Raw genomic sequence first — 23,366 nt, forward strand, 5'->3', positions numbered from 1 at the left:
TTACGTAGTATATGACAAAAAACTTTTCGAAATGCTGTAAATAGAATATTTGAATTGTTAGGCCCTACAGGGATACAGATTTCATTTTATCAAGAGGATCGAACTATTTTACAGAAGTGAGTACTGAAAAACTTGAAATTTTATATCTTCCAGAACCATAGTTAAAAATGGGTTAATTGTCTGTGAATTCATCAACAAAAATGTCTTTAAAAATTAAATCCTATAGAAGCCACTGGAAAATTAGGGGCAATCTTAAATTCGAGAGGTCGTCTTATAATCAGACAAATATGGTAATTTAAAATTTATTTTAGGATTCTATTTTTTTTTTTCCATGTTTTCAGTGTTTTATAATAACTTATGAAATTTCTCTTTTCCTTCTTCTTTTTCTTCAGTTGGATCATATTATACCTAAAATAGTCAAATATCCTCTGGAAATTTTAAGCCTACTTTAAATTTTACTTTTGTTCCAAATTTTATTATTCAGTGTTGAATTGAGTGACTTGTGAATTATAACATTATGCCAGCATGAGCTCTCATATTTCTGTCTGCGCCCTGGTAAAGCTAGAATGTGTTCCAATAATTTTTATATTTTCTTCACTAAATGCCATATAATTGGTATTCTTTAAATGCAATTCGTTGTGAATTCCATGTGACAGTGCTAAGAATATCTTTCCTTATCCATTTCTTTTTAACCGAATTCAAGCCTAGGTCATCATAGTTGATAGTTTGGTTGGTATATTATTGAAACTTGAAAGCAATAGAAATATCATATGTACTTTGGTACATCGTAATAATATATGATATGCGAAAAATAATCACTTAGTGATTTAAGATGGTGCTTACTCCGTTGGACCCCGGCCACTTAGTCACTCATAACGAGTGCACCTCTGCACATGTGTGGACATTGTGCCACTGTTATACATCTATGATGCAGTGCATGAAGCACTTGAGGGAACCCAAGAGGTGGAACTTAAACTGAGAGGATTCAATCTGATATCGGGATGGCAATCTGGTGTGGCTTAATGGATAGAGTGTCAGCACATAGACCTGAAAGCCCGGGTTCAAATCCCGTTGCCGGAGAGAATTTTTCTCTGTTCCACACATCCTTCATCATAATATGATGACAATTTCTGTACGGAAATATCATATATATTTCGGTACATCATAATAAATAAAATTATAGTCTTGCTAATTAGTTGCTAGCCAAGAAACAACCAATCCACTGGCTTAAAAGAAAGTAATTAATCCAAAAGCAGTTTTTCTTCTTCTTCTTCTTCTTCATGATCGGCGATAGTGTTTTTTTTATTTATATATATATATAGAAATATACATATGTTTTTTTTGTAGAATCATAATATTTCCTTCATAAAAAAATTAATCCATTACTCGACAGCACATGGAAGGCCAAAGCTGATCACTGAACTGATGGCCTCACGTCCACATGCCTCAGAAGAGGTGAACGATCATCCAGCCAGTACAAGGGGTAACATGGGATCAGTATAATGGCACTCCCTGTCTCCCAGCCATTATAGCTGAACTTCAAACTTCATGCTATATGAAAGTAAATATCACAAGCAGAATAGGTGCACAGAAGAAATGTCATGTCTTATAAATTTGAAACATTTAAATTCAAGTAACACTTCCATTGCAAATTGCTGTGTAGATTGTGACTAAACTGATTTCCTGTGCAGTAATGTGTTGTCTTGGTATCAAAAGGAGTGAAATAAAGTGCCAAAAGCCCACGTCATATATTCTGACATATTTTTCTTACTAAGCAAATGCTGGAATAATATTTTACACCGCTTTTGTAGCCCTTCCTCTTTTTCAGGTCATAATCTTTTTATCAACAGTCATCTCACTAGAGGTTTTGATTTATCTTGAGGAAATCAAAACTTGAGTGGGATTTAATTGACTATTACACGCTTAGAAGAAATTATATAAAGATTAGAAGAAATAAAGTACTCTAATACAATAAAATATTGACTTACTGAAATTCTATTTTACTAATGTTTGAATGGAGCCGCCATTTTCAATTGACTGTCTGCAGTTTGCAGAAACAAATGCTAGGGTAGTGATAAAAACAAACAACTGCTAGGAAAGCGATAAAATTAAACAAATGCTAGGGAAGCGATAAAATTGTACGATAAGCAGCCATGATTGATTGAAAGACTTCTTTCGTACCGTTTTATTGGTCAAAAGTAGTATGACATAGTAAAAGTGTAATAGTCAACAGTAATCTCTCTTAAGAAAATCAAAACTCGAGTGAGATTTAATTGACTATTACACGATTGAAAGAAAGTATATAAAGATTAGAAGAAATAAAGTACTCTATAAATGATTCCACGTTAAGAAAAAGCATTGGTTTCATGGGCCTTGCCTAATATATTGTAGAAGCTATGTGGTAGATTGGCGTTTCTATGGCAACTGGTCATTTGATGGAATAGCCCCATTTGCTCAGTGCTTTTTCTTAATGTGAAATCCTCTATAATACAATAAAATATTAATTGACTTACTAAAATTCTATTTCACTAATGTTAGCTTCAGCAAAACATTTGAACAGAGGCGCCATTTTCAGTTGACTATGCGGTAAACAAATGACTATCACAAAGCATGTTTTATAGTACCGTAAAGAATTTGCAGTTTGAAATGTTGACAAACAAAGAAACAAATAGGAAAGTACCGGTATATGAAGATTATAAGAAATAAAGTACTTTAATACAATGAAATAGATATTAATTGACTTACTGAAATCATATTTCACTAATGTTAGCTTCACCAAAAGGTTTGAATGGAGCCGCCATTTTCAGTTGACTACTATCTATGTGGGAAACAAATGACGATCGCAAAGCATGTTTTATAGTACCGTAAAGAATTTGCAGTTTCAAATGCTGGCAAACAAAGAAACAAATGCTAGGGAAGTGATAAAATTGTTGCGATAAGCAGCCATGATTGCTTGAAACACATCCTTTCGTACAGTTTTATTGATCAAACGTAGTATGACATAGTAAAAGTATAATAGTGTATGTAAATAGTGAATAATTTTTAGCTCTGAAAGCATTGTGAAAAGTACCTAGAAATATAATTAAAGGACTGTGATCTTTTTTTTTTTCTTAATTCTGTGCATTTGTAGCATTGTGAAGAAGAAGAGGGAAATGGGAAGAGAAACAATTAAAAGGTACACAATTGTGCATCCTTGCAAGGGAATTTTGGGCTTTGAGGAAGAATCTATGTTCACTCCAAGCCTGTTGGCCACTTGTCTTCCATTTTCTACCATTCTATTGAAGGGAAAAAGCCGAAAATGAACGTAATTTTATAGCTACCACATGAAGGGGGGGAGGGGGAATGTTGCAAGCACGATCAGCAGCAGGACAAAATCTTCAAAGATGTTAAAAGCCTCTGCAGAGTAATTGGTGAGAGGATGGACGTCATTGTCCTCACTAGACAAATGATCCAAGCTCTACACTGGGAGAGTGGCACTCTAGCATACTCACCCTAAAATACCCAAGTTGACACACAAAAACCAAGGCTTCAAATAGTGAAGGCTTTGATTTGGAAAATTTCAAAATTTATGTGGGGAAGTACATAGGTCTGTGGCCCATTTATTTTAGGTTTCATCCCAAATTTTGTCTTAGCTCCTTAGGAAAATCACAGACAGTATGAGGTGTCTCAATTTAGGAGATTAGCCAATTGGCTGTGAGGTGAAATATAGACTGATCGGATCGACCTTATGGACAATATATGAGGAAGGGTGGGTATTATAAACAAGGGGGAAAAGATGTTTCCTGGCTTAGAGAGTGGTGGGGGGGGGGGGCATTGCCATTCTCAAGAATAAAAGTGATTCAGTAGCTGATATCAACATCCGACATCCGGGAGTATCTTTTCCAACATATCCAGTACATTAATTCCAATTTAGTTTCTTAATTATGGTATGAAGGAGAATAATTTAAAATACTATTTAAGCTAGTATTTCTGTCGTCTTTGAATATGCTTGTTCCTGTGTCATAGAAGTTGCAGTGAGACTACAATCTATACAAAACTAGAAAGGTATTGACAGTTCAGTGGCTTCTAAGCATCACCATGGCAATCGCTCAAGCTAGCCAATCAGAGACCATGACAACAGGTCATCGTTGCCAACTGTTTCGCAGCGAGCACATGCTTTGTTCGGAAGTGTTGAATCTTCGTTACTGTATTACAGCAAGTATTGATGTTCTGTCGTTGCTATTGTTTTCGTAGATATTTTGTTGTTGATGAGGATAGAATTAGCTTGAGTTTAGTTTCAAATTTAATCTAGTTGTGAGTGTATTTGTAATGCGATGTATAATGTCCATGTGTTCCATTTATACACTGTTGCAAGGCATCACTACTGCAGTTAGCGGCACAAAATGAACCACGGGCTCAGAAGGAGAAAGGAGTGCTATAAGGGACAGCAAGAGATCTAGAAGTAACGGAAAAGGTGCTCCTCTTACAAGTCAGGCGAGAGAAACGATTTGTACTGTGCGGAACTATTTTGAGAAAGAAGAGACAGTGACAGACCTCTTATTCCAGTACAACAGGTGGTAAATAGTACTGCAGAGGCTCTCAAAATAGGAAAGTACACCATCGTTAAAATAGGAAAGGAAAATTTTAAAATGAATGAGCAAGAGGATGGACCTTCCCGACTTGAAACCTCAGGAAAGAAAAGGAAAGTGGAAAAGCAGGTGACAAATTTAGATGTCTTTCAGGAGGATGCAATCTGGCGGCATGTATATTTATATTACCGACAGGAGGAGCATCCGTACGTTAAAAGAAGCTGCAAACTTCGCTCTGAGATGTGGATCTTTTCCACAGCAGTGTTTCTTCTCTGCACCCTGTCTTAAAGAATTTAGGTTTCAAGTATAAAAAATCAATAGTCACAAGATATTAATGAAGAGAAATTATTGCTTACACTTTAGCCCATATACCATATTCGCATTCATTCATATGTTTATTATTATTATTATTATTATTATTATTATTATTATATTAGTCTGGTCTAGGACTACTGTATGATACAAATTTATGAGTTTACAATTTTGTGTCAGCTGCTTAGTTCCGAAATGGCAGACAGGCGGCGCAAAGAGCCGCACAACTTCACAACATCGCTTCCTTTCCGCGTGTGCGAGAGAGAACTGTCAGTATCTTTCTAGTTTTGTATAGACTGTAAGTTACATGTTTGATAATTTACATAGCATTATGATGATAATTACGTGAATGAAAGTGCATTTCTTACAGCTTGTGTTTTTATGTAAATCTTTATTATTCTATCTCTTAGGAATAATGAAGTTGTGAACCAATGTCAGCGCTTATCTAATATTCTAAAACCTTCTAACATATTTAACTGCAGAAATTTTGTTGAAACCGATAATTAATTTTAATTAAGAAGGTTTTATCAACATTTAGAAATGAAACCATTTTTACTTGTAAGCTCTTGCATGTCTCAGTTTCTCTAAATTATATGATTATTTTTAATGGAACTGAGTGCTTTTAATAGAAATAAAACATATTTTATAACTTGTCAGAGAGTAGTTTTTTTATTATAAAGTGCTTAAATAATAATTCGGCCACAGATTGAATTTTCACTTACTGTTGTCTTTATTAATACTCATATTTAAGATTTTCAGTAACCACTAAAGTCCAGAATTTCTGCAGTCATTTCCTGGTTTATTTATCTTTTGAGATTTTCTGCACAGTGTTTTATAATTTTTATTTACAGTTTCCTGCGAAGTTGACATTTGTGTTATGAAACATTGGAAAACACATTTACAGGTCTACAGTGTTACAATATTCCATTGCAAATACCTTTCATATAAATTGCAATATGATTAAAATACACATTTTCTTGCACCAAGTATACCTAGGCTGCATCTTCATCTTACTCTCTTCGTCCTCCAGAATCTTAGGAATGAAAATTAATCTAGTATTCTTTACATCATTTATAAATGTAAGTGAATAAATTTATAGTCACTGCAGTCAATACAGTAAAACCTCAATAAGATGCTCCCGCTTATTACGCTGTCCCGTGTAATACGCTTTTTTTGTCCAGTCCCTGCACATTTCATATATAACACCTTTATAAAATACCCCATTTGTTGTGCTCAAGTCCCGCATAATATGCTGATTTTGTGGAATATTTTCGATGTAATTTTCAGCAATGAAACATCTTTATCATTGAACTCACTGGTGCCATTATCCTGAAAAGTATTGGTATTCGACCCTTTACCTGCGCATTTAAACCTTCATACTTCATACCTTAGTATACCCCACCCTCTTGTTACGCTCTCTTATTCAAGTCCTTACCTGCGCAGTTAAAGCCTACATACAGTTACAATACCTCACCCTCTTGCTAACCCTCTCTCTCAAACAGCATTCCTCACTTGGCCGTAATAAAATTGTGGAAATTTTTGCTGGTCAGTTTGTTGTCCTTTAGTGTATTGAAATGTCTGTGAATGTGATTATAATGATTTACAAAGCGCTTTCTATGTCGAAAAAATTGGAAATCTTACAAAAGTACGATGAGAACAGTACTCTTACTCAGAAACAACTCTCTGATTCATTAGGAATCCCGTAATCGACATTAAGGACGATAATAAAAAATCGCGACTCAATCACTACAGCTGCGATGTCAGGAGGATGTAATCGCAGGAAACTGAAGTGTGGTAAACATGAGGACTTGGAGTACACGCACACGGCAAACAACTATAAATTACTTTTTTTTTTTTTTTCTTTCGAAAGTATTAAGTACCAGTACATATTGTAAATGTCTTTGACGTACAGTACAGTATTACATAATGGAGTAATACTGTATTACCTATCATGAATCATGTATTTCAATAAAGAAAAATGCTGATAGGTACTGTATATAAGTCAAAATTAGTATACCCGCCTAATGCGTGGTCCTGGTTAGTACGGAGTTTACATCCGGTCCCTTGAACAGCATCTTATCGGGGTTTTACTGTATTTAGTAACATACTGTACATTTCATGTAGCCATATACTGTAATGGGAGAGATGTAAGCTCAAGGGAGACAGGAATATAGAAAGCTGATGCTCCCCACCCCATGTCTTCACTTTGTGTGTAGCGACTGTAGAGGGTAGTATTTATTTGCATAACGAATTTATGACATCTTGCGATGCCTACCTTAATGACTTGACGAGGTGACTGTTGCAGTCACTCCCAAATGTCCACAGCAACTGCCAGCAGTGTAGACAAACGATGCTTGCTGGTGTCACTCACATGATCTTCATTGTTTTCAACCTTCGTATCAATGCCATTATTGTGTTCCTGTCTGGATGACTGCAAAACACCAAATTTCCTCTGGTATGTCTTTGTGTCACTTTGACTGAGTTTGTTATACAGTAGTTTTTTCACAAGAAAGAGTCGTTGTATAGTGTGTCCTGCATCTTCAATGACAACGACTGAGACTAGATTGTTATGGCTCATGATACATACTCCTAAAGCTTCCATGTGATACATGAATGAAACTCCAAGATCTTCCACATATTTTGAAAGGAAAATTAAACATTGTTATAGGTATATTCCTTTTCAAATGAATGAATAAAAAAACATAAGTTTTATATTAATCACTCTGTATTAATGTTTTTGTAAATATCTCCTAATGCTAAAGTTACAAATATTATTACTATAAATTAATATGTCTTTCTGTTGCTAATAGTTTTGTACAAAAGGTTGGATAAAAAGTAATGACAACAGTTCGATAATTCTGAAATGGCTTTATTCACAGGGGTACAACATTTACGTACCTTCAATATAGTTGCCCCCCTTATTTATCACCTTTTGCCAAATGTTTGGAAGGCGTCGTAAACCATCACTGCGTCCATGTTTGTTGATGTTCCGTATTGACTGCTCTATAGCACAGATAAGTTCATCTCTGGTATTGCACCGGGTCCCTCACAGTTGTTCTTTCACTTTGGCGAAGAGATCGTAATCGCATGGATTCATATCGGGTGACTACGGTGGATGTTGCAGAATCTTCTATTGCCAGTGACGCCAGAGGTCCAAGACAGCAGCAGTGGAGTGACTCCTTGCATTGTCATGAAGAATGATGGGGTTCTGTACCACCAAGTGTCGTCGTTTTCTCCTGAGAGTTGGACGAAGGTAGTGGTGCTTCACACAGTCCTTGAAAACATTCTTGTGCACTACGAACTCGTGCCACATCAATTTTGATGCAGGAACATTGCTCTAGTTTTGTAAACATGATCTTATGGCACTCGCACTATGCCTATGAAAGTCAACGTTCCACACTGCAGTAGATGACAGAGTACTGCTGCTGCTGGCTGCACTAACTCATCTAACAGTCCTTGTTCATGTCAGCACTGCTGGCAGCTCTTGAACGCACCATCGTCATGTGACAGCAATGTTGCCATAACTTTTTATCCAACCATAACTTTTTATATAATTATGTAATAATGAATTATATGAAATATAATTTAAACAAATTATGCTGCTGATTAATATTTACATGCCAGAAGTAATAATTTTAATTTTGAAGACAATTATTTTATTTTATTACGATATTAATCAGTTTCGGCCTTACTATCTGGCATTGAATTAACTCCTCCAATTTCAAAGGCAGCACCTGTTTCCCAGAGTAAGTAAGTTGAACTGATAGGCCTATGTGGTTCGTATTTTCGTGAAAATATTATTTATTTTCTGGTAGGGGTGCAAACAATTCTCTGAAATGTTCATTTGCGCTGTGTAACTACCTGAACAGCTTTCATTCTTTTACATATTTCAAAATCACTGAAGCTTACAACTATTTCATTCAGTGATGGGTCTTTAGTCAGTCATGGTGTATAAAATGACAACGGCACAGCTTCAAAGCTGCGTGGTGAAGCGGGAACTCACTATATCAGTGTTTTGATTGGAATCTTTAATAAGTTCAGAAAATCCCAAAATTTATTATGTCTCCTTTTAGTATTTCTTTTCTGTTAAACAGAATTAACAACAAACTTTCAAACCAAAGTAACAAGAATATCTTGGATTTGAACAATTACTAATCAGTTAAAAATCAGGTCATTAAGACTTGCTTTATCTCATCCAGCAACACCCATTTTACATATTCATTAAAACATTCTCAACCCAACATAACCCATGCCACAGTAACAATCTCCAAACTTCCAGTGTAACCTTATTACATACCAAAGTCAACCCGAACCCAGTTGATCTCTCCAGATCAATTGATCCTCTCGTCTTAACCACCCGTATCAGGGCAGATCTCCCACTGCCTCGCATTCCGATCGTACTCCACACGACGATCCCCCTCACCATCCAGGTGGGGGTCGAAGGCGATCGATGCATGCACACAGAAATAATCCAAAACTGCTACACTGAAAGTCGCTTTGTAAACATACATATTTAGGAAAGATACCTAAATTTACATCATGCTGGATTACAGTATAAACCATCCAAACATACCGTTACAATGGACAGAAGGATTATGGATTCGAATCGCGTCTAGAGCATATATTTGATTGTTATTAGTATGGTGTCCAGTGTTTTAAGTGAGGTACCAGTATTATGCTGATCCTTGATACAGAAGACATATTGTATTGCCCATATAGTCAGAGGTTGAAAGGAGAAGAAACAATGATTAGGATGAGTCTAGTCAAGCTTTTGAAAATAATGTAGTAGTAGTAGTAATTATTGGACCATTACACCTCCTATAGCTATAAATTCAAATACAATTTCATTTGCCAAGATTTCCAGCACTGAAGAGCTGATGCAGATACTTGATTCAGTATGATGGCATATTTGAAGGGAGGATTTTTTAAGAACCGTGCAACATTTTTTATTGCAGATGATGTCATTGCAGTGCCCCCTCCACCAAAAATTTCTCGTCCATCCACACCACCTCCACCAGCCATATCGAGTAATGACAGTCCACCAGCACCTGCAAGTTCAAGAACTGACCAGTCATTGTCCATTGAAGAAACAAATAAACTACGAGCACGGCTAGGTCTGAAGCCTCTTAGAATTGAAGACATTCCAGCCTTCAAGGAAGATGGTGCAGAAAAAAAGAAAGATGTGGAGAAAGATGGTGGTACAGATATGGGGGAATTTGTTCATAAACCTGCAGGTAAGTTGCAAGTTTATTGCCCAATGATGATGATGATGATGATGATGATTATTATTATTATTATTATTATTATTATTATTATTATTATTATTATTGGTCTCTCTTTCTCCCTTCTCTTTCCTTTCCTTCTAGTTTTCTCTTCTTCTTTTCTATTTCTATTTCCAAGGGTGAGGCAGTCCTGTTCCAGTCTCAGATTTCAATTAATTTTCTTTGAAACAGCCAGATCAGTTTCTTGCTGGTTGATACTTTGTTACTTGTGTTCATATTGTTCAGTATGGAAAATTGAGAATTTGTATTTGTATCTTGCTTAATCTTGTGTTGTTTTAATTTGTTCCTCTTCCCACTTTTATGTAAACTTATTTCAATTTTATGTTTCTGCAGAGAATCTTTCGCAAAAAGCTCAGTCTGAGAAAGTAAAGCAGAGATTAACAGAGCATCGGGAAAAGAGACATATTGAATCAAAGTTGTCTCGTGTTAAGCCACTTGCAGAATCAGATGAAGATGATGAAGATGCTCATGCTTGGGTGGTTCGGAGTCGCAAAATGCAAGAAGAAAGAGTACAAGCTGAGAAGCGGGTAAGGTTATTTTTGTATAAAATTGAAAATAAATTTTATAATGTTTTTCATAATCTTACTTCTCTTACAAACTGTAAAGCATATAGAGATTGTTGTACTTTTCATCTGTTTTTCCACTTTTCGTGAAGTACAGTATTACAAAGGAGAAATAAGTTATGTGAAGTGTTCAAAACTAAAGTGGATCAAGTCACAAATTTTCATAAATCGAGTTTAATTCATTTTCTGATTATCTGAAGTTGGATCTTTTCCGAGCAGTAATGGATCAAGTCTTAATTCCAAGCATTTGCCGGTAGGTGACACCAGTCACTTTTGGCTCAGATTATTATTTGTTCATGATGTTCTGAGCCATAATGGATCAAGTCACCAAAGCGTTGCATCAGTTAACATCACAATTGTTTATATTTTATAAATCTAGAATTTGAGAATGGAGCAATAAAATTATTGCTACTGAAATTAGATAATCCACTAGAGCAAGTTAACTTTAAGTCCTATTATCTCAAAACTACTTTTCATGGACTTGACCCAATTTAGCTCTGAATGCCTCATGTATGTGTGAGTGATAAAATCAGTAGACTTTCTCTCGACCACATGTTAAATTAAATGACGCTTGCAATGACGAGTAGATGCAGTATATGAATGTTGTTTAATTTAATCGTGAAACAGCCCTAGGAACAATTGAGAACAATTATGACATTTATGTAAAGATCAGTTGTATAAATTGTTACTCTGAGATAAAGCAGTGAAATTAACTTTCAGTGTAGTGATACTGTATTTTCAAATATTTCATTAAGCTAGTCTGAATGTTTTGAAATATTAAAATGAGTCGCTTCTTCCAAGCCTAGTGTGTATCATGTATGTATATGTTTACGTGTTTCACTCCCACACACACTACAGTGTTAAAAAATGAGAATGGAATTAATTTACATATACTTGTATATTTTTCTTCAATAGGCAAAAGCTCTTGAGGAACTGGATGCTGAATTTGGTGTTGGTGATCTCGTGGAAGATGAAATGAGGAATGACCGCAAAGAAGCATATACATCACGAGACTTGAAGGGTCTTAGGGTAGAACATGCAGTTGTAAGTACTTCTGATATGTTATTGTTAGGGGTGTATATTCAAATGTTGAAACTGTTCTCAACCTTTATATTCAAGAATAGGTTAGTTAAGTGCTGTAAAAAGGTGTAGTGAGATTTGCTGCTTGAGATCAGATTGAACTTGCTCCAGTTTGTGGATTGGTCAGAGTACTTTTCAATACCTTTTCTAAACATGTATAAACTGATGTTAAACAGTGACTGGAAGTAAGCTTACTTCTCCAGAAAATTGTTTATTTCATTTAATGCTCATAATATTGAAGGCATCAGGAAATGTGTATCACAATTTGCTCAATTATGAGGCGTGTTCTTAAAATAAGTTCCAAAAGGGTATAGTAAGTAAATGGGAAGGTATTTACAAATCATTTTTGTTGCATTGTATTCCCTACACTTCAATTACTTTTCAACGTAATCTCCACCATTATTGAGGCATTTATTGAGTCGTGGCACAAGTCTTTCTATCCCCTCATTGTAGAATTCGCCCACCTGCGATGCGAACCACTCCCGCACTGCTGTTTTCACTTCATTGTCGCCATCAAAGCGTTGAGCACAGAGGAACTTCTTGAGGTGCAGGAAGAGATGAAAGTCACTCGGAGCCAAATCCAGGCTGTAGGGGGGCGGTCAATTTGTTCCCAGCCAAATTTCAAGATGAGATTTTGGGTGTCATAGCCATCAAAACATTGACCACTGAGGAACTTCTTGAGGTGCAGCAAGAGATGAAAGTCACTCGGAGCCAAATTCGAGCTGTGGGGGGGGGGATGGTCAATTTGTTCCTGTCCTCATGAATTTTTTCATCGACAGCACGCACCAAATCGTCATTGTCAAAGATGGCTGACCGGTACGCTGCTCGTCATGCACAGAGACGCAGCCCTCGTTGAACTTCCTAACCCATCTCCTCACCATTCCATCACTAATGGCATCATCACCATACACCTCACAAAGTTGACGATGAATGTCAGCTGGTTTGATGTTTCTCGCATTCAAGAAACGGATAACAGACCGCATCTCACAGTCGGTGGGGTGCTCAATCACTTTAAGCATTTCAACTGATCACAACTAATCACACACACGGACTGAAGCTCTGAAACTGCACGCACAGCTTGCCTGAGGACTGAAGAAGAAAACACGCATGCACAAAATAACGATTGCAACGTTGCAACGGCTATAATTGAAAACGGAACTTACTTTAAGAACACGCCTCGTAAAATTAGTAACTCGATTTCTACATGTTGCTGTACATAATATCAATTTTGTATGCCATATTCTAACTGATATTGTCACGAAATATTAACCAAAGCTTTCATATTTTCACGAAAACTCACCGAAATCATGATAAAATATCAAAATAGAGATAAAATAATCACCACAAAATCACATCCCTACTTATTTTATATTGTCATTTCTCTTCTTCCCTGCTTTTCTGCACCTATATTGCCTCCTCATTAGAACCTGTCTCATTTGTTCTAAAATCTGTAAGAAATTAATAATATAGAAAATTGCGACATATTGAAGCTAAGAGGAAGAACAAATGTCGATACATTGAGAAACATTATATTAATGAAATTGAACTTCTTCTTTTAATCTAAAGCATGAATGGAAATTATATTATACAAGCTTTAAGTTATAAAATAATTTATTATTAACTTTCAGGATCACTTCTCTGAGGGGAAGACTGTGATTCTAACTTTGAAAGACCAAGGAGTGTTGGATGAAGATGGTGATGTCCTTGTAAATGTTAACATGTTGGATGATGAACGATACAACAAGGTAAGGAGGAGGATTACAGTTCTATTTATTGATTGATTCTTTCATTAATTCATTCATTGAATTATAATATTCAGCAATTTCAGCTAGTAAGTGAAACTATTTTAGTGCCATATTGTGTATTAAAATTTTTTAAGTCAGAAACATGTCATTCATAATTAACCTTCATTTTACTCTGTAATTATTGTTCTAAGAATATATAGTTATGTTTATAGTACTAAAATAAATCTCTGTTTCGAAATTTTCATGGGTATACGTTTCCAGCTTACTTGATATCAAAAACTGGTCTTTGATGTGTTATCTGTCCATGTACAGTCTACTATCCTTTGGCGTTATGAGATCAATTTTATTCATATGGATTATCATCTGAATTAATTTATCCAACAATATGCACTTGAGACATAATAATTTTTGTTCGAAAATATTTTCTTTGAAAAAATAACACAAAATGGCAATTTATTTTATCAATTCTTAGCATTATTCTTCTTGATATTTTATTTTTGTATGGTAGTGTGAAATGAAACAACACAGATTACATCTTCAAAAATGTTAAAATTCAGGGCAGTATTTTTTTTATTTATATGACAGTTCCTTCAATCAAAAAACTTCTTCAAACAAAATATTTAAGACTTATAAATGCACAGGATCATTCAGAAGAACAGTGAAACTTACTAGATTATACTGTTGATGATAAATACACAAACAGTTTTAGATAGAAAATGCACGAGCATTGAAGCTTAATTTATTGCAAAAGGGCATTAAACTTGAGATATCTCCTGAAAGGTATGGAAGATCTCCTGCATTTCTCCATTCAGTTCTCAGTTGATTGTCATTCTAATGTTTTATATCGTTATCTGATTGTCATTCTACTATTATACATCTTTATGAGTCTGGAATTCCAATTTGCGCTGCTGTATTGTGTGCAAAACTGTTGGGGGGTTGTCCTTTGAAAACTACTCTGATTGCCTTTCTGTTGTTATAAGAATGTAAATCATATGCTTTAATACTATTAAAGTCTGTCTACAAATCCAGTCTCTGTGGTTAGACACTATTATATTAAATCATAACAAAATATCAGTGCATTGCACTACTTAATAACAACAGAAATATTATTAGGTAGTAGATTAAGATCAAAGTACATGAGATCTAGTTACATTTCAAGAGATGTCTCAACTTTAATGCTTTTTTGGAAGAAACTGGGGCTTTGCTGATCACTCATTTCATACCTCAGGATATTTGTGTTGATGTCATTTCACTTATATTAAAATATTTTACTTTATTCTGAATGACTTCGTATACATGAATTATTTTTACTAAATTAACATAGGGTTATCCATTGATAAGATAAAACAAGAAGTGTAGTAAGTGCCACAAGCATAAACATGCAAACAGGAGAAAAACTGAAAAAGAATCTGAAATTATGTACAGTTTGACATCATGCAATGAAGATTTAACTAGTCGTTCTGAAAATATTTCTTGCTACTTAAATGTATGTGTTTATATTGCACACAATTAGAATTACCTACCTTACAGTGAATAGGCGAGCCCAGAGTCAGAAATAAAGGTATCTTGTCAGATTCACTGTAATCTTCTTTGGAATTGCTACTGTCTGACATTTGAACATAAGAGATGGGAGTGTGTTACTTCCCACCAATGGCAGTTCTAGAATACAACTACTGATAGAACCTACTCCTGGCCTGCCCCTGCCTACCACTTTGGATCATGAACCACTTAAAGATTTCTTCTCCCGAATGCTGTACAGTACTTGCATTCACTACCTGCTGATTTATTCTGTATTCTATATATATATATTTATTTATGTTTGTAATTTGTCTTATTTTCCCAGAATACAGAAAAGAAGAAATTAAAACCAAATTTACATGGTTATGATGTCTATAGTGAAGAGGATGACCTTGAAAACAAGTCGTCTGTACTCAGCAAATACGACGAAGAGATAGAAGGTGAAAAAAAGACAAGTTTTGCTCTGGGTGAAGAGATATCAGAGGCTGTAAGGAAACGGAACTTACAGGCTGTGAGAGAAAAGCTCCATGGAAAGACACTTGTGTCACTTGATCTTCCTGCACCACAATTGGCATCAGAATACTACACAGAAGAAGAAATATCAGTGAAATTCAAAAAGCCCAAGAAAAAGGTACGAATTTGTCACAGAGTTTTTTCTTGTACTGCATGCATGAATAATTTTTATTTATACTTCTTAGATCAGTGTTTAAAAAAATTAAATGAAATGTTGAATTATCAGGTGCGCAAGATTCGTCGTAAACTGAAAGCAGAAGAACTGGAACCCGAAGGTGACTGGTCTCGTGATATGGGCTCTCGCTCCAAAGGAAGTAGGCATGGTGGAAATGCTGATTCCAGTGAAATGGAAGTTGTTAAGGTGAAACAAGAAGTTGATGAAGATGCTATGGAAACAGAGGATACACCATGTGAGTTTCGCTTATCAACCAGAACTTGTTAATTTTATTTCAGTGGAGATATATTCATATAACATGAAAATTCAGCTGCACTATAGGGACTTATTCCTGAGGTTATTTGAATACGTTGTTGTTGTTTTCTAATGCCAGGTGTTTGACAATAAAGTCATTTGACCTCTTGCACTCCAATATTTTTCAAAGATATTGTCATGGTCAGCCACTGACACACAGATTTCGAGGTGTTCTGAATCCATTTCTTGATTTGAGTTGCACAATGGGCAGTTAGGGGACTGATATATTCCAATTCTATGCAGATGCTTGGTCAGACAGTCATGACCTGTTGCCAATCTAAATGCAGCTACAGACGATTTGTATGGTAAATCAGGAATCAACTGTGGATTATGTTGCAGAGAGTTCCATTTTTTCCCTTGAGATTGTGTTATCAATTTTGTTTGTTGAAGACTAAGTATATAGATTTAATAAATCTTTTCACAGAGTAAGAGGTAGATTTAGCAACAGGTTTGTAAGTAGCAGTGCTGCCTTTCTTTGCTAAAGCATCTGCATTCTCGTTTCCCAGGATTCCACAATGGGATGGTATCCATTGGAATACAATTCTTTTATTGAGTGTTATTAATTGAGAGAGCATTTTAGTTATTTCTGCTGGTTGAGATGAAGGTGTGTGTGTGCAGATTATTGAGCTGCTTTGGAGTCTGACAATAAAACTGCATTTTTAAATTTATTGATGTGGCATAGAAGATTTCTGATACTTTCACTTATTGCAATGATTTCTCCATCAAAACTTGTTGTTCCATATCCAAGAGATCTATAAAGTGAGAAGAGACAGCACGTAACACTTGCACGTGCACCTTGTTCCCTGGAGATCAAGGATCCATCGGTGTATAAATGAAGTCAGTTTTGTGGAGGGTACCTAATATTAATTGTTATTTGAATATAAAAGTTCATGTGATCATGGTCCCAATCCTTATAGTTGCTGTGTTTACAATTTGAAATTTAGGAAAAGATATAATAATTGTATTGTTTTAATTTAGGGTAAAAAATGCCATAATAAAAACTTACAAAGGTGTTATTTTGTTAAGTTGTAGCTTACAGTACAGAAAGTTGGATTTTTTTGGTAGAAACTGCACAAATTTTTTTTTATTATTTTTATAAATAATTTTTTTATTATTTTATTTCACAAATCTTTACCCTTTCCTATCCAATCCTCTGACTGAACTCTTAACTTTCTTCAACCCCGACGGCATTAGAGCATTCGAGGCCTAGGGGTTCATTTCCCTTTCCTTCCTCCTCTTTCTACTTTTCTGTTCCTAGTGCTGACCTGCTGTGGCACTAAAATCGTCCTCCAGTGGCTTAAGGAGGGAAAGCTGGTGATCAACAAGATCTCCCAGCTAGGTCCAATGGACCCGTCGACCAACAGCAGGTGTGGTCCTCCAGACATTCTGGGGGTTGTGTGTGAATGAAGTAGCCACCAAAACGTTAAAATATGGTGTTCACTTAAATCGGCTACAACTTGCCATTTTATCTCAAGGGGAAAAATGGAACTCTCTGCATCAAAATTCACAGTTAATTCCCGATTTACCACGAAAATCGTCTGTAGCTGCATTTAGATTGGCAACAGGCCATGATTGTTTGGCCAAACACCTGCAATTGGAATATATCAGTCCCCTAACTGCCCATTGTGCAACTCAAACCAAGAAATGGATTCGGAACACCTCAAAATCTGTGCTTCAGTGGCTGGCCATGATAATATCTTTGAAAAATATTGGAGTGCAAGAGGTCAAATGACTTTATTGTCAAACGCCTGGCATTAGAAAACAACAACAACATTTCAAAAATCATAAAAAATAAACAGAATATTATGTGAATGATGTTTTTATCAGGTAAAGCATGTTATCACAATGCAAAAAGAGCTTGCAGCAGGTTTTCAAAAATGTTGGTTCCTGTGTTTGCAGCTGGTTTTCAAAATTTCATTTCCCACGTCAGTGCAGCCTATATAGCTGACCTGATCATATAGAACACCCATGTCAGGTCTGGCTACATGAAAACAATTGAAGATCCACATTATACAGTAATTGAACCTGTCGCTGCTAGCATGTGGACATTTCAGTCTGTTTTTGTGTTTGTTGTATGGGCGTATAATGACAAAAGGGACTCATTCCTTCTCAGTAACTAGATTTTCGTCGACTTACAGAAGCTTGGTTCAAAACTATATATATCCCTCAAAATGAAAATACTGTACTATAACAGTGTAGCTGTCAGATGCGCTTTTCTATTAAAAATTACCTCAGGAATAAGTTTCTTAAGTGTGGTTAGAACTTTGTGTGTAATTATGTGTATAAAAATTAGGCCATGGTGTATAAATTATTTTCGTTTTCAGTTCTATATTCTCTGAAGAAAAAAATCTTCGTTCATGGTTTTCTATTCCGGATTTTTTACTGAACTGGATAAGCCTGGAACTTTTATGCTAGTTTTAAAAGGAGGGATCGAATGTTTGGTCTCCGAAATTTCCAATCTCTTCTGTTACTGGATAGAAAGCTATCCCATTCCACCCCTTATATTGTAGTTGTAATCCCCTGGTAGAGGGGCAGAGAAGGCTTGACGGCCTTATCTCTACCAGGTTAAATAAATAAATATTACTATTAAATACTACCCCTCAAAAGGCCCTTAGGGTGGCGAAATGTTAAGGTTCTCACCTCACAAGACAATCAGCACTGAATAGCAGTAGGTATGTTACTCCTGTGTACTGGTTGCCTTTGCCTTCGCTTGAGTTGTGGCAAATAACAGCAAGTTACAAGCTCTGCCGTTGCACAAAAATCTTTATGCATTTAACTCTTCACATTTCCTTTTCACAGTTTGTTTGATTAAGACATTTCACACACTGTCCCTAAAGTTGGACTATGAAATGCATATAAGGCAAAGCTTTTCTCTTGCTACCAGCCCTAAAGACTTTTTAACAGGATATTTTACATTGTACTGTTTTCATCATCTAAACTCTACTCTTAGATACAGGATATTGCTATCTCTTGCTGGGTGAAAGTGGGAGAATTTGTGGAAATAAAATCAGATAATCTACCAGTTCGTTAATAATTTGATGGATAATTTGAGTTGTATCATACTTCATTTAGTGCCAGGATTTATCACTTTCTGAGTCAGCTATTTTTATAGGAATTCTATTACTGTTTACTATATACACAGTAATTTGAGGCTTATGTATGTTTATAATTATTTTATTTTCAATTTCAGTGCTGGAAGATTTGATTACTAACATCAAAGTGGAACCTGATGAAAGTGAATTGGAGTTACAGTTGGCCCTGAAGAAGGCACGTAAGCTGAAACTGCAGGAAGCAATTGCAGACTCCAAAAACAGCATAGAGAAGGTATATTATCATAGTGTTTTAGCTCTAGGATTGTATTATTGTATCAGTGTTCTTTTCCTGTTAGCTGATAACAAATACATGAGCTGTATACTGGAATGAGTATTCTTCAATAATACAAATTAAATAAAAATTATGCAATTAATGCTTTTTTTTTAGGTAGTGCAAACACGATAGTCTTAGAAAAGCTGCTCATGATTGTGGAACTTATATAATGAGAAAGTAAAAAAATAAAATGGCATACTTTCGCATTATGAGAAGTGCTATAAAAAGAAAGTGTTGTGCTTCCAGATTTCACGAATGCTGCAAAACGTTTTTTGACAAACTATCTCTGGCGTTCATTTATCTGAAATTTGCTTGTTGCCTGTTTATTTTCAGCCATTAAGTTTCATTTAATTTTTTGCCAGGTTGCAAAATCTATCCTGGAAAGCAGTTCTGAAGGAAATATGGAAGGTGGTTCCATAGTGTTGAATGCTACAGCTGAGTTCTGTCGGACACTAGGTGATATTCCTACATATGGCTTAGCTGGTAATAGAGATGAAGATGCCCAGGAGTTGCTTGTGAGTATGATTCTTATGTACTCATAATTTATAATTTATCATTATATCATGTCTTTGGAAACTGAAAGTTCTTTCATTCTGGCCTGTTATTTTACACGTCAACATTTCATTTCAGCCACTGGCATGGCTTGAACAGTAGTATGTTTTCCTATTGATTCAGAGTTTTGCTTAGGCATGGGTTCAATTTCCGCTTGGGCTAGTTACCTGATTAGGCTTTTCCAAATGCAAGGCGAATGTCAGGTAATTGCATGGCAAATCGTCAGCCTCATCTTGCTATCAGTTTCATTAACACTAAATAACCTAGTGCAAAAGTTAGTACATGATCATTAAATAACCGACTAAAAGAAGCATTACATGTCACGCTATCTTTTATACTTTCTCATAAAAAGAATAAAGATATTGTGATGCTGTAGAGAACTCACTATGGGATTTTAAGAAAAATTAATTTTTTTCACCACCCTTCATATCGAATAAGTGATTTTGGATGTGCCATATGTTTGTGTGTACCACATTTTCTTACATTCATATTAAAAATATAAGGGCCTACAGGTTATTATCTAGCAGTGATACACAAGAAGTAATAATAATTTATATTAAGGAAATTCATGGATCTTTATTTGAAATTAACACACAGTGGTAATTTACATGATGTAAAATGTAACAAATTTCTCTGTAATATTTTGTAGTACATAAAATCAACTAAGAAACTAAATTATGTAATTCTTTTGACTGGAGAAATTATTTCTTCACAGAACTTATTGTCTGTAGAATTGTTTCTCCTCTGCGTGATTTCATGACAGAGTTCTACCATCTCCAGCACAGAAGAATGAACACAGATGCATTAGGGATAATTCTTTCTTAAAGAATTAGTTGTGTCTAGTTCTAAACTCCCTTTAAATGCAGTTAACATGAATATTCTCAGGATCGCATTGTAACCCACCAAGATCTATCAATATTTATGTCACTTAAATACTGATTTTTGTACATAGAAACATTTTAGAAATGATTACACTATACGAAGCGTTATTTTGTGCATGTGTGCCAAAAGTACATCTTATTTTTGTGTATAGTAAATGATTTAATTGATGTGTTAGTTTTTTTTAAATGATAGTTTTAAGAAAATAAGACAGTACATGAGGATCTAATTTGCAACATTAAAAGAGAAGGGAAATTTTGAAAAACATAATTAGAAAGTATGTGTAATTTTCTTAACAGTTTTTTCCCTTTTTATTTGGTTTATATAAATAAGTTAGTAACAGAGCAGGATTTTTCCATCTTGTTGCAGTAGGAGTTGAGCAACACAGGGAAGTGACTAATGTACCTCTGGAGATTAACTGCCAGTATATAATTTATCCTTTTTCGTTTCCTCAATCTGAGAATAACCTCTTTCAAGATCTTAGAGATATATAATGAAGTGTTTTCTTCTCACTTTGAAGGCAATATCTTATAAAGAGAATAAGGTGTCCTAATAGCCAAAGAAAAACATCACACCTAGTTATGATGTGTGAGACAACATCTTTGTGTGTTCATGTCAATAGGAAACTTAAAACTTGTCTCAATTTCAGGATTTTGAGCGAGAAATGATTGAGGAGAAAAAGCGTCAGGAAGAAGAGGGCAAGCGTGGAGCATGGAACGAAGTTGAAATAGGTAAGAGTCTTATGAAGATTATGCAGTTGTCTTCTTCTTCATTAATTAGGGTTTCCCCAGTTTATCAGGCCTCATTCTGTGGAAGTATAGAACTAGCTATTCCCATCTCTTGGGTTGTCTTCCAGGGAATATTCTTCCTGTTGGTCGTTCTTGTTTACAAATTCGTACCAGTCTTACTGGGTCCATTCACATGTGCATTTCATTCTCTTTTCCTTATCTTCATCCACTTACAATTAATATTAGAGGAGAAAAATTCGCTCTGGCACTGGGATCGAACCCGGGTCCTTGGTTCTACATACCAAGCGCTCTCACAATTGAGCTACACCAAAGTCCAATCCACAGCACCGGATCGATCTCCCCTCCTCTTTGTTTCTGAAGCATTTTCCATACTTTTTTTGGCTCCATACAAGCCCTGTTCCATGTCTTTTGTATACCGTTTCCAATGATTATGCAATCGGTTATTTAAAATTAATAAAGTTTACGTCAGTTAATGGAGAAGTAAGAGTAGTAATGAGGTTTCTTCCCACTTCTCTAAATACACACATAATCTCTCTTTCTTTCGCTAGTGGGAGAATCATTCATTTTGGTCTCAACACATTCGCATCTTAACAAATACACACAAGCTCTGTGCTGTACAGTCACAAGTATATAAAAGTGAAACAAAGTGTATAGAAGCAAAACCGTGCATTATAATGACACTAAACATCGTGAACAATGTTTTTGTTATCTCTTAATCTTTGACACCATATTCCAACACATGATATTATAGCCATCCAAACAGATATGAAATAAGAAAATAAAATTATTTTAAAATGGCCGTTTTGGACTAGTTCATAAAAACAGGATTTTGGATGTTCCATATAAGCTTCCGTGGTTTCAAATATGGGATATCCCATATAATACAGGACAACCTGGTAACCCTAGAGACAACCAATTTTTCATCATTCAAATACATGAAAGTATGTTTTCACTACAAAATAATCTTACTTAAGAAATATCTTTTTTTTCTCTTTATGCAGATGAGACCCCAGTGGATGTACTCCCAGCAGAAGTGCCAATCTTGGATGTGGAACCTGATGTGGGTGTGGGAGTTGCAGGTGCCCTCCGCTTGGCAGTCAGTAAGGGTTACTTGGAGCGTGAGGACATGAACAAACCTTCAGCATCACGCTTTGCTCACCTACAAGCACAAAACTACTCAATTGAAGATAAGACACACATGTAAGTTCTGTCACGAGATTCCATTGGGCACTTCTCTAATTACTTGCTATTTTTGTGTTGTAAATTATGTTTGGCAGTTTTCTTCTTAAAAATGTTGACAACGAGGTTGAAGTCATTCACATTACTTCAGATTTTTTTCTTTTTGGTTACATAAATAAAACCCCCCCGGATTCTAAAGCTGCATTCAAGGCCATAATTTAACTACATCTCCGAAAATAAATACAATTTTAAAATTCGTTGCATAATAAATTCAAATAAAAACATAGTTTTCCAGTGGATCTCAGCCCACTTAAGGATGAATGGTAATGAGGTAGCTGATATGTTTACAAGGAAAGGAAGTAAAATCAGAATGAAAAAACACAATTTTTCACAAGAGTCTATAAAACATATTATAAAAAAATAATCTATTATCTATTATAAAGGAAAATCTTTAATTTGGAACTCCACTTGTGTTGACACTAGCTCCATCTCACTTGCCGAATACCTCCAGACGTACAGCATCTGCTGCTGAATTAGCCATGAAGAAAAAAGTCAATAAATATGCTCATCTTTTAGACAATTATATCTTTA

General features: G+C 35.3%; 1 protein-coding gene across 5 annotated transcripts in view; it reads left to right on the top strand.

The window, feature by feature from the left end:
- Positions 1-23,366, top strand: part of LOC138709008 (U4/U6.U5 tri-snRNP-associated protein 1) — a 76,963-nt gene that overhangs the window by 45,317 nt on the left and 8,280 nt on the right. For 2 of the 5 annotated variants that reach the window (XM_069839451.1, XM_069839455.1), the window contains 10 exons: positions 9,836-10,114; positions 10,496-10,689; positions 11,641-11,769; positions 13,434-13,550; positions 15,394-15,699; positions 15,808-15,991; positions 19,241-19,374; positions 19,779-19,931; positions 21,497-21,578; positions 22,598-22,796. In XM_069839451.1, coding sequence (XP_069695552.1) covers positions 9,836-10,114; positions 10,496-10,689; positions 11,641-11,769; positions 13,434-13,550; positions 15,394-15,699; positions 15,808-15,991; positions 19,241-19,374; positions 19,779-19,931; positions 21,497-21,578; positions 22,598-22,796 — 1,777 coding nt within the window. Of the gene's footprint in view, positions 1-1,393; positions 1,562-4,455; positions 4,474-7,292; positions 7,336-9,835; positions 10,115-10,495; positions 10,690-11,640; positions 11,770-13,433; positions 13,551-15,393; positions 15,700-15,807; positions 15,992-19,240; positions 19,375-19,778; positions 19,932-21,496; positions 21,579-22,597; positions 22,797-23,366 lie in introns of those variants that run through there. The other 3 variants (XM_069839454.1, XM_069839456.1, XM_069839453.1) reach the window with 3 other exon arrangements.

This window comes from Periplaneta americana, chromosome 11 (genome assembly GCF_040183065.1).
Source record: "Periplaneta americana isolate PAMFEO1 chromosome 11, P.americana_PAMFEO1_priV1, whole genome shotgun sequence".
Taxonomy (NCBI): domain Eukaryota; kingdom Metazoa; phylum Arthropoda; class Insecta; order Blattodea; family Blattidae; genus Periplaneta; species Periplaneta americana.